The sequence below is a fragment of the Mastigoproctus giganteus genome, chromosome 14 (assembly GCF_048544385.1).
Source record: "Mastigoproctus giganteus isolate SK-2022 chromosome 14, ASM4854438v1, whole genome shotgun sequence".
Classification (NCBI taxonomy): domain Eukaryota; kingdom Metazoa; phylum Arthropoda; class Arachnida; order Uropygi; family Thelyphonidae; genus Mastigoproctus; species Mastigoproctus giganteus.
This window is the reverse complement of record NC_143588.1, coordinates 12,592,033-12,606,973: the sequence shown is the minus strand read 5'-3', so window position 1 is coordinate 12,606,973 and position 14,941 is coordinate 12,592,033. Positions and strand designations below refer to the sequence as shown.

The window sequence follows — 14,941 nt, the reverse complement described above, 5'->3', positions numbered from 1 at the left end:
TCGATATTATTATCTGTAAAAGTGATCTGTTGTGATGTACAAATAAACAATACATGCTAAATTCATTTTTACAGCTACACACACACACACACACACGCACAAATATAAAAAAAACACGCACACACATGCACAAATATAAAAAAAAAAACACGTGCAAATATTGATTATATGGATAATTTTTAAATCGTAATCAACAAAGTATTATGTAGTAATAATATATGTATAAATAACATCTTCACAATCATTTTTATGTAACTATTTAACACCTTGAAATGAATGCACTGGAGGCATTCAATTCTGTTATTCCTATCCAGTAACCATAATAAAGGGTTCTAGCCTTTCTTCTGGAAGAAGAAGATGATTCAGTGTATCCATACTTTCAATAGTTTCTGTCAGTGCCATCTGACAACGCTTTAGAGTAGCAGATATTTCATGCACTTTTCCAAGTTGTTCAGCATATTTTGCAAATTTCTTTTGGCGTTCAGTTAACATGTTCATTAGTGTGGCAATGGCAAAGTCAATCTAAAAGAAATAAATTCAAATATTTATAATATGCTGTTATAATTTTAATGATTATCTTTATGTTTATTTGTGCATTAATTTCATTCTAAGGAGTCAAAAGGGATTAGATAAAAAAAAAAAAAAAAAAAAAATATATATATATATACACACAATATACACTCAGTGACCACTGAATTATGACTGCCCCATCAGTAATGGAGTATGCTACATAGTTTGCAGTATAAAAAGCCAAACAGCTCCCTACCCTAGAGCAGTGGTAATAGGCATCTGGTTGTGAAAGTGATAAAGTAGCAGTTAATGGATGTAGTAAAGACATCATGGAGTTTTGAAAGGACATGATTATGGGAGCTCATGTGTAGGGTGCTCTCATTAAGGTGTATAAAGAATGGCATTGAATGGGTAAAACTGCTTCCTGCCGACAGAATTGTAAAGGATTGTGCAAGGTGGATGTCCATGACGAGTGAAGGGTGCAGCACGTTGTAGGCACAGTTGACATCATAATACAATATGGGGGATGCAAGAACAATATCCCAATTAATTGTGCCGCACACTTAGTCATATGGGGGGTTCCACAGCAGACAACACAAGAGATACTCTCTCGCCCCACTGCTGATCATTATCAATGGTGTCAATGTGTTGGTTACAGCAGAGGACTGGAAACAAGTGTGCCAGTCGCACACTTGTGACAAGTGTCCAAATAACTGGTTCAACACACCAATGAATACCTTTGTGTGAGATATTCATTGGCATGCATGGTGCCCAATATCCAAGGAAGGTGGCGTTGGTTGCTGTGGGGAAAATTTTGGACAAGTTTTGCAGGCAAAAACTAGGACCTCTGTTATGTAAGGATCAATGTAACTGGCCACTCTTAGGAGACCATGTGCAGTTATGTTGCATTTTTTACCAGACAGAAATGCATATTCCAAGACAGAATTTGGCACATCATGGGGGGCCACACTGTGCATGAGCAGTTTGAGGAACACAGTGAAGATATCACCCATTTTGATTGGCTTCCAAAATTTGCCTAACCTCAATCCAATTGAAAACCTGTAGGATGTTTTGGAATAGGAAGTGAGGCACATGAGCACACAACCATCATCTATTCTGACTTTGTGGAAAGCCTTGCAAGGCAGCATGGTTGCATATTCCTATGGATGTTTTCAGACATTTAGTGGAGTCCACGCAGTGGTGAGCTGTGAATATTTTAACAATGGGCTCGCAGTTTTTCCAACTTTCTATCGAGTAAATTTGATCAGTCATGGAAGTGACATCATCTGCGGCTTCCACAAGAAGCGCTTCCCACGATGTGCAATACGATTAGAGTGGTGACGTATTTTTTGTGACTCGGTATGATATCTCGAGTCAGGTGTGGATTCAGGGAAGTGGACAGATGGGGCTTATTTCCCCCTTAACCGTGCGTATAAGTGTATATGTATAAAGTTCCTAGGTCTAACTAAAAAAAAAAAAAAAAAAAACACTCAAAAATCTTTTGTAGATTTATTGGATGATTGTTTTCTGCAGCAGCATGTTCGAGAGGCAATCAGAGAGGGTAATACTTTTGATTGGGTTATCAGCAGTGATCATTCGTGTATTAAGAATTTGCAGATAAAGGAACCACAAGTTAGCAGTGATCACAGTGTACTGATGTAGGATTTACTTAAAGATATAATTACCATCGGGTAAAGGAAAGGGGTTTTGCTTCCGTAAAGGTGACTGCAGTAGTGTCAGACAGTTTTTAAATTCTGTACAGTGCGATCAACTGATGTTGTTACCAACAGCAAATTCTAAGTGGGAAGCATTCAAGGAATTAATCATGGAAGCTACTAAAAGTTTCATACCTATTAAGAAATATTGTTCAAGATTTAGGCCTAAATGGTTGTCAAATGAAATAATGAGACTCGTAGCAGAGAAGAAAAATGCAGGGGATACATTTAAATTATCAGGTGACACAGAAGCCTATAGCAGATATAAGCTAGTCTGTAATCAAGTCACAAAGAAAGTTAGGCAGGCAAAGGCAGATTACGAGAAATCTTTGGCAAAGGATGCTAAGAAAAACAGCAAGGATTTCTTTACTTACATAAACTCTAAGAGGAAGGGAATGAATCTGATTGATCCACTTGATATCGATGGTTCGACTGTTGATGATCCTGCTCAGATAGCAAACAAACTGAATGAGTATTTTGCATCTACATTCACACATGACGAGTTATTAAGGATTGAGAATGCCAGAAGGTTATAAATTGTAGCAGGGTGCTTAATGATTTTGTAATAACTGAGAGCAAAGTGGAGGAGAAATTATTGAAGTTAAACATAAGAAAGGCACCTGGGGTGGATGGGATCTATCCAGTTATATTAAAGGAGGCAGAAAAGGAAGTAAGCAAACCCTTAGCCATAATTATGAGAGCATCTTTGGACTCAGGGGAGGTCCTGGACAGGAGATGTGCAAATGCATCCCCAGTTCACAAAGAGGGATCGAAGGGTGATAGGGGTAATTACAGATCAGTTAGTTTAATTTCTGTTCCGGGTAAAATAATGGAGTCACTGGTTAAAGATGCATTGCAGGATCATCTAGACAAGACTGCAGCAATAAGTCAGACACAGCATGGGTTTGTTAAGGGAAAGTCTTGTCTGACAAATTTGATTGGATATTATGATGTGGTTACAAAGGAACTAGATGAAAAAATTATTTTGATATCATAATACTTGGATTTCCAGAAAGCTTTTGACACTGTTGCGCATGTAAGACTGCTGTACAAATTGGAGCAGAATGGAATGGTATTAAGGGTAAGTTGCTGCAATGGATAAAAGGATGGTTGAGTGGGAGAAGACAGAAGGTGGTAATCAATGGGCGCTGGTCTTTGAGGACTAATGTTACTAGTGGAGTCCCACAGGGTTCGGTGTTGGGCCCACTGTTGTTTTGTATATTTATCAATGATATTGATGAAGATATATCAGGCTTAATGTCGAAGTTTGCAGATGATACAAAGGTTGGCAGGGTTGTTAATGACAGTAATGGCAGTGTGCTACTGCAACAGGATCTAGAAAATTTGGGAAGATGGGCTGAGAAGTGGCAAATGAAGTTTAACAGTGACAAATGCAAAGTACTGCATATGGATAGAAGTAACCCCAGAGGAAGTACCAACTGTGTGGTACTACACTTAAGGTGGTAGAAAATGAAAAAGACCTGGGAGTAATTGTGCAGTCAGATATGAAGTTTTCTGAACAATGCAGACAGGCTGCAAGAGTAGGTCATGGGGTTTTGTCAATGATATACAGGAATTTTGCTAACAGGGAAAAGGAGGTGATTGTCCCTCTGTATAAGGCAATGGTCAGGCCATGCCTTGAGTACTGCATACAGGTCTGAAGGCCTCATTTTTAGGATGTAGATTTGCTTGAACATGTACAGAGAATGGCAACAAGACTGGTGAGGGGAATGAAGGGATCCTCTTACCAAGAGAGGCTAGGCTTAATTTCTGCAAACTGCAGCGGCTGGAAACTAGGCACCTGCGAGCTGATCTGATTGAGGTGTATAAGGCTTTGAATGGGTTGAGCACGCTGAATTCTGATGGGATTCTTCCACTTGTTCAGATTATGAACCTAAGGGGACATAAATTCAAATTGAGGAAAAACAGTTGTAGAATAGATGTGCGGAAGTTTGCCTTTAGCCAGCAGGTAGTTGATTTCTAAAACAGACTTCCATCTGTTGTTGTGGAAGTTGATAGCTTAAATAAATTTAAGGCTGAACTAGACAAACATTTGAAGTGACCAGATGGGAAAATGGGAAGTTTTTTTTTTTTGGCTGATGCCGTATAAGCTTGCTTTCTTGCATCATATGTCTCAACTAATACCAATGCTAATATGTTTAAAATTTCTTTCAATTCCTCATTGTCAATGGTATTATTTTCTTTATTTAATTTAAAATCACTCTCTGTTGCATTAATAACTTATTCTTTAAGGATAAAACAATGCATTTAATAACTTGTCACGAGGTAATTTTGCGTAAATATGTTCTTACTTTCGATTTTGATTCATTCAAATTCTTTCCACTTCAACATGCTCTCAATTTTAGCTTCATAATTTCCTTCAAAATTTTTCAAATTAGCAATAGCACTGACAGTTCGAATAATTAATTTATTTGCTTTTACCATAGTGATTCTGTAAAGCTTCTGAAATCGTAAGAGAGCTCCTGCAGGATGTCGATCATTAATGCTAAATCGAGAAATTCCAGATTAAAAGTCAGTTTAATAATCCCAAATATTTAACTTCTGATTCAAAATGTTTGTACAAAGCGGGATAATTCCTCCAACCCTGAATTGCCATGCACAAGCTACAAGCTGCCCATCATGGTCCAAACACACAACCGATCTTTATAGTTCCTATATATTTTAGAACATTTTCTGCACAGTGATTTGTTATTTGTTATTTGGTTTTTAGGAGCATTAGCAACTAAGGCCATATTGCTCGGGAGATATGCGGTGGTCATTCCCTGACCTTTCCGCATCCTCCATATTTGGTGGGCACGGGCTCGAACCCCGGTCTAATCAAGAAGCGTATGCTACGCACTGCTGCTCCTGCCCACCTGGCTATGGAGGCGCCTTCTGCACAGTGAAAGCCTCGACAAAGTTTCAAAATCCGCCAACATTTCATCTTCGGAAAGTTTATGTAATATCTTAGTTGCATCAATTCCACCCCCTACGTTCTTTGAATTCTGTGCAAAATGTCGGAATCACACGGATATTCAACTACTGATTCCATGTAAACATAGACGGAGAAATCACTCACTTCTCCGAAAAACATGCCTATTTGTCGGAGTAAAGGGGAACCACAACACAGGTTGACCAGAGGCTATTACTCGTGTCGGGAATCTTCTTAATCCTCTTCTTAATTCCCTATGGAAAGCATATTGACTTCTCATTTATGTGACTGCAGAGGTTTTATGAACACCACTAATGTGAAATGGTAATCCCTTTCACCTTTAATTCGCACTTTCTAATTACCTAAATTGCCTAAAGGCCAGTGGTGAGAACAATGCCTAGAAAGTTGTCTCTTGGATTCTGTTCATTATATGGGAATTTTCTTTGTTCAACGGAAACTATTTTAAATGTAATTACCAAGGGGGGAATTCAAAAAAATTCACTATAAAGAAGTTTGTTAAAAAGAGGACTGACTACAATTAAATCAAAAATGAAGCAATTTTAAAATTACGTAACTGGTCAATTGTGCCATTAAAATGCTGGGGATAGTGACCCTGCTCGCCCCACCGTAGTTTCGGCTCTGGATACTCAATAATTGCATTCAGGATTTCATTTGTAAAATAAATGATCATCTCAACAATGGCCTCTCATGAGCCCATGCGAGCCCACTATAGCTCATCACTCAGTCCACGTGTAGGCGAATAGCAGCTGTTATCTGTGCAAATGATGTCCCACCTACCAAATACCATGTTGAGCTTAGGTATATGGTTATTATTCATTGATCACTCATACGTATAATAGCATTTCGAAAATGAAATAGACTAGTAACTCAAAAATATAGAATTTTCAATAATCCAGCATTTTTTAATATTTTTTTGAGGTTAATCAACCATACAAGGATTGAAGAAGTAACTAGCCAGATTTAAAAAAAAGGAAAAAAGAAAAGAAAGAGTAGGCACTATTAATAATTTCCAAACACTAACTTTTTTGTTTTACATATTTTCTATACTGTATATAACCGTTACTATGTCTTTGCGATGTATAATTGTTTTGTGGAGAGATTACTGGGGTCAGAGCTACTGTATTATCTTATAAAAACAACAATGTATAAAATCATTCATTTTGCAAGATATTCAATACTAGTTCACAATATAGTACTTATAAGTACAATAGTTTGTATTTAATTTTAAAGGTAATTTGATTGCTAAAATCATATCACACTCTCATATTAAAAAATATTGCAATTACACACATACCAGAGGCACACTTGAACTAATAACTATTATTATTTTTTAGGCAAGTACGTTACTGGACCAATCTGGCAGGACAGATTACAAATTCGGCTTAATGCAGGTAACTATCATTCTGTAGAGTTTATAGGCTTCAGAGCTACTGTATTATTTATTAAAAAATAATAAAAATTACTCACAAATACTTAGGCTACATGCATAACTTTCAAAAAAAAAAAAAAAAAAACAGAATTTTCAAAAACCTGGCACTTCTAGGTCTAGAGCATGTGGGATTTACGGGGTTTTTTATTTATGTAGATGTAGATGAGAGATAAAGTTATTCCAACTAAGCTGCAACAAGTTTTATTGTTAATTGAATTGTATTTAAACGGAAATCATGCCCCAAACCAGAGCAGCAGAGCAACTTGCGCCAAGGAGCGAAAGTGCTGTGGTTCGTGGGACAACTGTAGGGGACGATTCTCCAACGCATCACAGTCTAAAAAAATGTGCAAAATGTGACATGTTTGCAGATCTCTCTCGAAAAGGACATGATCTAGCCATGGAGGTGTCTTTGTGTGTGCTAGGTGCAGAGAATGTGAAGAAATTCGGCACCAACTCAGTGTTCTGATTGGCATCTATGAGAGCTTGAAGAGTTGGGTGGATGCCCTGGAAGGAATTAAAATGGGGGCTCCATCAAGTTCTCAGCTGCCCAGCTCAATGCCAAAGCTCACTCTTATGCACCAGGCAAAACAGCGGCAACCTTCAGGATAGAATGCACTGGTCCCACAGGAGCTAATTATTGTTGGTGACACAACTGTCAGGGAAACGGGAAATATAATGTGCAAAAAACAGATAGGTGGAATAGGACCACGGCCTCCATAGCCAAGTGGCCCGGAGTGCAAGTGTGGTAGCATACGCTCTGACTAGACGGGAGTTCAAGCCCCTGACTGCTAAATACGATCATTTTGCCAACCTGCATTGGACCAGCGTGGCAGATTATGGTCCATTTTCTTTAACATGAATCGTTGAGGAGGCTTCCATCCTGTAGTGGATTGATCATGGCTGAAATTTACCTTTCTTATTTATGTCTGCCAGGGGCAAAAGTTGATGATGTTGTAGAGCAGATATTATGTTTTAAGGGCACAAAAGGTCATATCATTGTACATGTTGGCACTAATGACATTAAGTGTAGGAGATCTGCAGATTTATTAAGCAAGTATAGGTCAATGCTGAAAAAAAGTCAAGAGCTAGGGTTAAATTTGAAAGTAGTAGTAGTAGTAGTAGTAGTGGCACATGATGCAAGAAAGCAAGTGTAGGAGCTTATGCAGCATCAGCCAAAAAAAAAAAAAAAAAAATCACACCATTCCCTCCAAATGCCTGTCCAGTTCCTCCTTAAATTTATTTAACCTATCAACTTCCACAACGACAGATGGAAGTTTGTTCCAGCAATTAACCACCCGCTGGCTAAAGGCAAATTTCCGCACATCTATTCTACATCTGTCCTTTCTTAATTTGAACTTATGTCCCCGTAGGTTGGTAATCTGAACAAGTGGAAGGATCCCATCAGAATTCAGCGTGCTCAACCCATTCAAGGCCTTATAGACCTCAATCAGATCACCGCGCAGGTGCCTAGTCTCCAGCCACTGCAATTTGCAGAACTTAAGGTTCTCTTGGTAAGAGAATCCCTTCATTCCCCTCACCAATCGTGTTGCTCTTCTCTGTACACGCTCAAGCAAATCTACATCCTTCCTAAAATGAGGCCTCCAGACCTGTACGCAGTACTCAAGGCGTGGCCTGACCATTGCCTTATACAGAGGGACAATCACCTCCTTTTCCCTGCTAGCAAAATTCCTATATATCATTGACAAAACCCCATGACCCGCCCTAGCAGCCTGTCTGCACTGCTCAGAAAACTTCATATCTGACTGCACAATTACTCCCAGGTCTTTTTCATTTTCTACCACCTTAAGTGTAGTACCACACAGTTGGTACGTTTCTCTGGGGTTACTTCTACCCATATGCAGTACTTTGCATTTGTCAAGGTTGAACTTCAGTTGCCACTTCTTAGCCCATCTGCCCAAATTATCTAGATCCTGTTGCAGTAGCACACTGCCATTACTGTCATTAACAACCCTGCCAACCTTTGTGTCATCTGCAAACTTTGACATTAAGCCTGATATACCTTCATCAATATCATTGATAAATACACAAAACAACAGTGGACCCAACACCGAACCCTGTGGGACTCCACTAATAACATTAGTCCACGAAGAGCAGCACCCATTGATTACCACCCTCTGTCTTTTCCCACTTAACCATCCTTTTATCCATTGTAGCAACTTACCCTTAATACCATTCTGCTCCAATTTGTACAGTAGTCTTCCATGAGCAACAGTGTCAAAAGCTTTCCTGAAATCCAAGTATATGATATCAAAATTATTTTTTGCATCCAGTTCCTTTGTGACCACATCATAATAACCAATCAAATTTGTCAGACAAGACTTTCCCTTAACAAACCCATGCTGTGTTTGAATTATTGCTGCAGTCTTGTCTAGATGATCCTGCAATACATCTTTAACCAGCGACTCCATTATTTTACCCGGAACAGAAGTTAAACTAACTGGTCTGTAATTACTCGTGTCACCCTTCGATCCACCGTTGTGAATTGGGGACACATTTGCACATCTCCAGTCCGTGGGAACCTCCCCTGAGTCCAAGGATGCTCTCATAATTATGGCTAAGGGTTTGCTTAGTTGCTTTGCCGCCTCCTTTAAAATAACTGGATAGATCCCATCCACCCCAGGTGCCTTTCTTATGTTTAACTTCAACAATTTCTCCTCCACTTTGCTCTCAGTTATTACAAAATCATTAAGCACACTGCTACAATTTGATAACCTTCTTCCATTTTCAAATTGTAATAATTCCTCACGTGTGAATGTAGATGCAAAATACTCATTCAGTTTGTTTGCTATCTGAGCAGGATCATCAACAGTCGAACCATCGATGTCAAGTGGACCAATCATATTCATCCCCTTCCTTTTAGAGTTTATATAAGTAAAGAAATCCTTGCTGTTTTTCTTAGCATCTTTTGCCAAAGATTTCTCGTAATCCGCCTTCGCCTGCCGAACCTCCTTTGTGACCTGATTACAGACTAGCTTATATCTGCCACAGGCTTCTGCGTCACCTGATAATTTATATGCATCCCATGCATTTTTCTTCTCTGTCACGAGTCTCATTAGTTCATTTGATAACCATTTAGGCCTAAACCTTGAACGATATTTCTTAATCGGTATATAAAGTCTAGTAGCTTCCACGATTAATTCTTTGAATGCTTCCCACTTAGAATTTACTGTTTGTATCATCGTCAGTTGATCCCACTGTACAGAATTTAAAAACTGTCTGAGACCACTGTACTCCCCTTTACGGAAGCAAAAACCCTTTCCTTTACCCCTGACGGTAGTTACCTCTTTGAGTAAATCCCACTTCAGCACACTGTGATCACTGCCACCTAGTGGTTCCTTTATCTGCAAATTCTTAATACACGAATGATCACTGCTGATAACCAGATCAAGAGTGTTACTTTCTCTGGTTGCCTCTCGAACATGCTGCTGCAGAAAACAATCATCCAATAAATCCACAAAAGTCTGACTAGTGTGTGTGAGTGACCAACCCACAAGTTCCAGTCAATATCTGGGAAGTTAAAATCCCCCATTATAAGACATTCTGATTTACTGGCCCACTCTATTTCTCTGTACAATTGTTCATTGTACTCATTCAAGTCATTAGGCCTATAACACACTCCTACTCTTATTTTTCCTTTCGCAGTGCTTATCTCACACCAAACTGACTCAACAGAGCACTGTTCATCTATATTAACTGGGTGCACTTCCTTTGATTTTATGTTTTTCTTAATTAACAGCATAACACCCCCTCCCTTTCTGTCCTGTCTATCCTTTCTGTACACATTGTACTCCCCAAATTCCAGTTCTGCCCAGACACAATAGGAGGAGTATATGATGAGAACCTTGTCAATCAATTTGGTCCTGGAGAGATTGTGCAGTGCTCGTGGGGTAGATTTTTCTCAGTGTGGTTTGTGCTTGTTAACAGGAGAGATTGCTTCTACAGGGATGGACTACACTTAAATAGAAGGGGTGCAAGAATATTTGTTGTGCTATCAAGGCAATGTTAGGTAAGTCAGAAAACTCCTAGCTTGGGGTGATTCACAGACTAACAGATTAACAACAGCCGCAGGCAGAGGTGGAAATGATTCTTGCACTTCTTCTATTGGAATGAGCAGCAGCCCGGAAAGACAGTTGCTGGGAATTTCAGGAATTGCTGGGGGTCATAAAACAAGTAAAACCTGGGCTGTGTTAGAGTAACTAAGAGTAAGAACAGATGCATGTATACTTGCATTTACAACAATGCTAGGAGTATAGTAAATAAATTTGATGAATCTGAAGTGCTGGTTAAGACATCCAAGGTGGATACTGTTGGGATATCAGAGATGTTGTGCCACTCAGTTATAAGGGATGCAGAATTGGAATTTGGTAAGTACAATGTATACAGAAAGGATAGAGAGGATAGGAAGGGAGGAGGATTTACGCTGTTAGTTAAGAACACATAAAATCTAAGAAAGTGCATCCAGTTGACATAGATAGATAGTGCAATGTTGAGTCAGATTGGTGTGACATAAGCACTGGAAAGCAAAAATGAGGGTAGGAGTTTGTTATAGGCCTAATGACTCTGATGAACACAATGAACAATTATACAGAGAAATAAGAGTGGGCCAGTAACTCAGGGTGTCTTATAATGGGGGATTTTAACTCCCCAGATATAGACTGGAATTTGAGGAATGGTACTCGCACACTACCAAGGCTTTTGTGGATTTAATGGATGATTGTTTTCTACAGCAGCATGTTTGAGTGGCAACAAGAAGGAGTAACACTGTTGATCTGATTATCAGCAGTGATTATTCATGCATTAATAATTTACAGATAAAGGAACCACTAGGTGGCAGTGATCACAGTGCACTGATGTGGTATTTACTTAAAATGTAACTACCATCAAGGGTAAAGGGAAGGGTTTTTGCTTTCGTAAAGACAACTACAGTGGTCTCAGAGATTTTTTAGGTTCTATACAGTGGGACCAAATGATGATGTTACCAACAGCAAATTCTAAAAGGGCAGCATTCAAGGAATTAAACTTGGAAGCTACTAGGCTTTTTGTTCCAACTATGAAATACTGCTCTAGGTTCTGGCCCAGATGGAACAAAAAGCCTAGTAGCTTCCAAGTTTACTAGGATAGAAACTAAAAAGTTTCTGACATTTTCCAATGTCAGAAACTTGTCGCCTGACATTTTATGTCAGGCGACAAGTTTCAGCCTGACATAAAATGTCAGGCTTCTGTGTCGCCTGACATAAAATGTCAGGCGACACAGAAGCCTATGGTAGATACAAGCTAGTCTGTAATCAAGTCGCAAAGGAAGTTAGGCAAGCAAAGGCAAATTATGAAAAATCTTTGGCAAAGAATGCAAAGACTTCTATACTTATATAAACTCTAAAAGGAAGGGGATGAATCAGATTTGTCCGCTTGATATCAATGGTTTGACTGTAGATGATCATTCTCAGATAGCTGCCAAACTAAATGAGTATTTTGCATCTACATTCACACAAGAGGAGTTACTCAAGGAGAAGAGGGCCAGATGTTTATCAAACACTAACAGGGAGTTAAATGATTTTGTAATAACTGAGAGCAAAGTGGAGAAGAAATTGTTGAAGTTAATTTTATAAGAAAGGCACCTGGGATAGATGGGATCTATCCAGTTATATTAAAGGAGGTGGTAAAGGAAGTAAGCAAACCCTTAGACATAATTATGAGAGCATCCTTGGACTTTGGGGAAGTCCCCACGTACTGGAGACGTGCAAATGTATCTCCAATTCACAAATGGTGACATGAATAATTACAGACCTGTTAGTTTGACTGATGTTCCAGGGAAAAGAATGGCGTAACTGGTTAAAGAAGCATTGCAGGATCATCTAGACAAGACAGCAGTAATAATTCAGACACAGCATGGGTTTATCAAGGGGAAGTCTTGTCTAATCAATTTGATTGGATACTATAATGTGGTCACAAAGGAACTGGATGCAAAAAATAATTTTAATATCATATACTTGGATTTTAGGAAAACTTTGATACTGTTGCACATGGAAGACTACTGTTCAAGTTGGAGCAGTATAGCATTATGGGCAAGTTGCTATAATGGATAAAAGGATGGTTGAGTGGGAGCAGACAGAGAGTGTTAATCAATGAGTACTGCTCTACGTGGACTAATGTCATTAGTGGTGTCCCTCAGGGTTCGGCTTTGGGCCCATTGTTGTTTTGTATATTTATCAATAACAGTAATGACAGTATGCTGCTGCAACAGCATCTGGAAAAGTTGGGTAGATGGGCTGAGAAGTGGCAATTGCAGTTTAATATTGACAAATTCAAAGTATTGCATATGGGTGGCAGTAACCCCAGTACCAACTGGGTGGTGTTACACTCAGGGCAGTGGAGACTTGGGGGTAATTTTGCAATCAGATATGAAATTTTCTGAGCAGTACAGACAGGCTGCCAGGGTAGGTCATGGGGTCTTGTCAATGATATACAGGAATTTTGCGAGCAGGGAAAAGGAGGTGATTATCCTTTTGTATAAGGCAATGGTCAGACCATACCTTGAGTACTGCATACAAGTCTGGAAGCCTCATTTTAGGAAGGATATAAGCTGCTCAAACAAGTACAGAGAAGGGCAACAAGACTGTTGAAGGGAACAAAGAAGTGCTCTTACAAAGAAAGGCTTAAGTTCTGCAAATTGCAGTTTCTGGATACTAGGCACCTGCGAGGTATAGTCATTTTCCATTTGCAACAGTATCAAAAGCTTTCCTAAAATATATGATATCAAAATTATTTTTTGCACCCAGTTCCTTTGTGACTATATCATAGTATTCAATCAAATTGATCAGACAACACTTTCCTTTAACATACCCATGCTGTGTTTCAACTATAACTGCAGTCTTGTCTAGAAGATCCAGTGGGGCTTCTTTAATCAGTGATTTCGTTATTTTCGTCGGAACAGAAGTTAAACTAACTGGTCTGTAATTATTTGTGTCACCTTTCAATCCCCCTTTGTGAATTGGGGATACACATTTGCACATCTCCAGTTCATGGGGACTTCCTCTGAGGGTCCAATAATGCCCTCAAAATCATGGCTAAGGATCTGCTTCCTTCCTTTTTGCCTCCTTTAATATAACTGGATACATCCAATCCACCCCAGGTGCCTTTCTTATGTTTAACTTCAATCCTCCTCCACTTTGCTCTCAGTTATTACAAAATCATATAACTCCCTGTTAGAGTTTGATGAGCTTCTGGCCTCCACTTCCCTATAGTATTCCTCATGTGTGAATGTAGATGCAAAATACTCAGTTTTTTCTACCTGAGCAGAACCATTAAAAATTGAACCATTGATATCAAGTGGACCAATCTGATTCATCCCCTTCCTTCTAGAGTTTACATAAGTAAAGAAGTCTTTACTGTTTTTTTGGATCCTTTGCCAAAGAATTGTAATATGCCTTCGCTTGCGTAATCCCCTTTGTAACTTGATTACAGACTAACTTATATCTGCCATAGGCTTCTGTGTCTCTAGATAATTTATATGCATCCCATATATTTTTCTTCTCTTCCATGAGTCTCATTAGTTCATCTGACATCCATTTAGATCTAAACCTTGAACAGTATTTCTTAGTCGGTATGAAGAGTCTAGTAGCTTCCAAGATTAATTCCTTGAATGCTTCCCATTTAGAATTTGCATTTAGAACATCATCAGTTGGTACCACTCTACAGAATTCAAAAACTGTCTGATACCACTGTAGTCACCTTTATGAAACCAAGAACCCTTTCCTTTACACCTGATGGTAATTACATCTTTGAGTAAATGCAACATCAGTACACTGTGATAACTTCCACCCAATGGTTCCTTTATCTGCAGATTCTAAATGCATAAAATCCACTTATGATAATCAGATCAAGAGTACTACTCCCTCTGGTTGCCTCTCAAACATACTGCTGTAGAAAACAATCATCCAATAAATCCACAAAATTCTTGGCCAGTGTGCCAGTGACCAAGCCACAAGTTCCAGAGTATATTTTGGAAGTTAAAATCCCTAATTATAAGACAATCTGATTTATTGGCCCACTCTATTTCTCTTTACAGTTGTTTGTACTCATCAGAGTCATTAGGCCTATAACCCCAGGGGTTCAATCTGGTGAGTATCATCTTGGCATACCTAGGGTCCTGAGCTGGATATCATCATTCTTCACTTTCTTGGTGATTCCCTTATACTTTTGACTCTCTCTTTCTCAGGGTAACTCAGGGAATTTTTTTTTTTTTTTTTGGCTCATGCAGCATAAGCCTCAGGTTTCCTTGCACTATGTAGCTAATAATAATAATAATAACAAAAC

The 14,941-nt window shown here is 38.9% G+C and overlaps 1 protein-coding gene across 3 annotated transcripts in view; it reads right to left on the bottom strand.

Annotated features, from left to right (window-relative positions):
• Positions 1-229: 229 nt before the first annotated feature.
• The window catches only part of BORCS5 (BLOC-1 related complex subunit 5), a 166,494-nt gene continuing 151,782 nt past the window's right edge, over positions 230-14,941 (bottom strand). For all 3 annotated transcript variants that reach the window (XM_090388943.1, XM_090388944.1, XM_090388942.1), the window contains exon 5: positions 230-522. In XM_090388943.1, the coding sequence (XP_090245069.1) occupies positions 307-522 (216 nt within the window). In that variant the 3' untranslated portion in view covers positions 230-306. The remainder of the gene's footprint in view (positions 523-14,941) is intronic.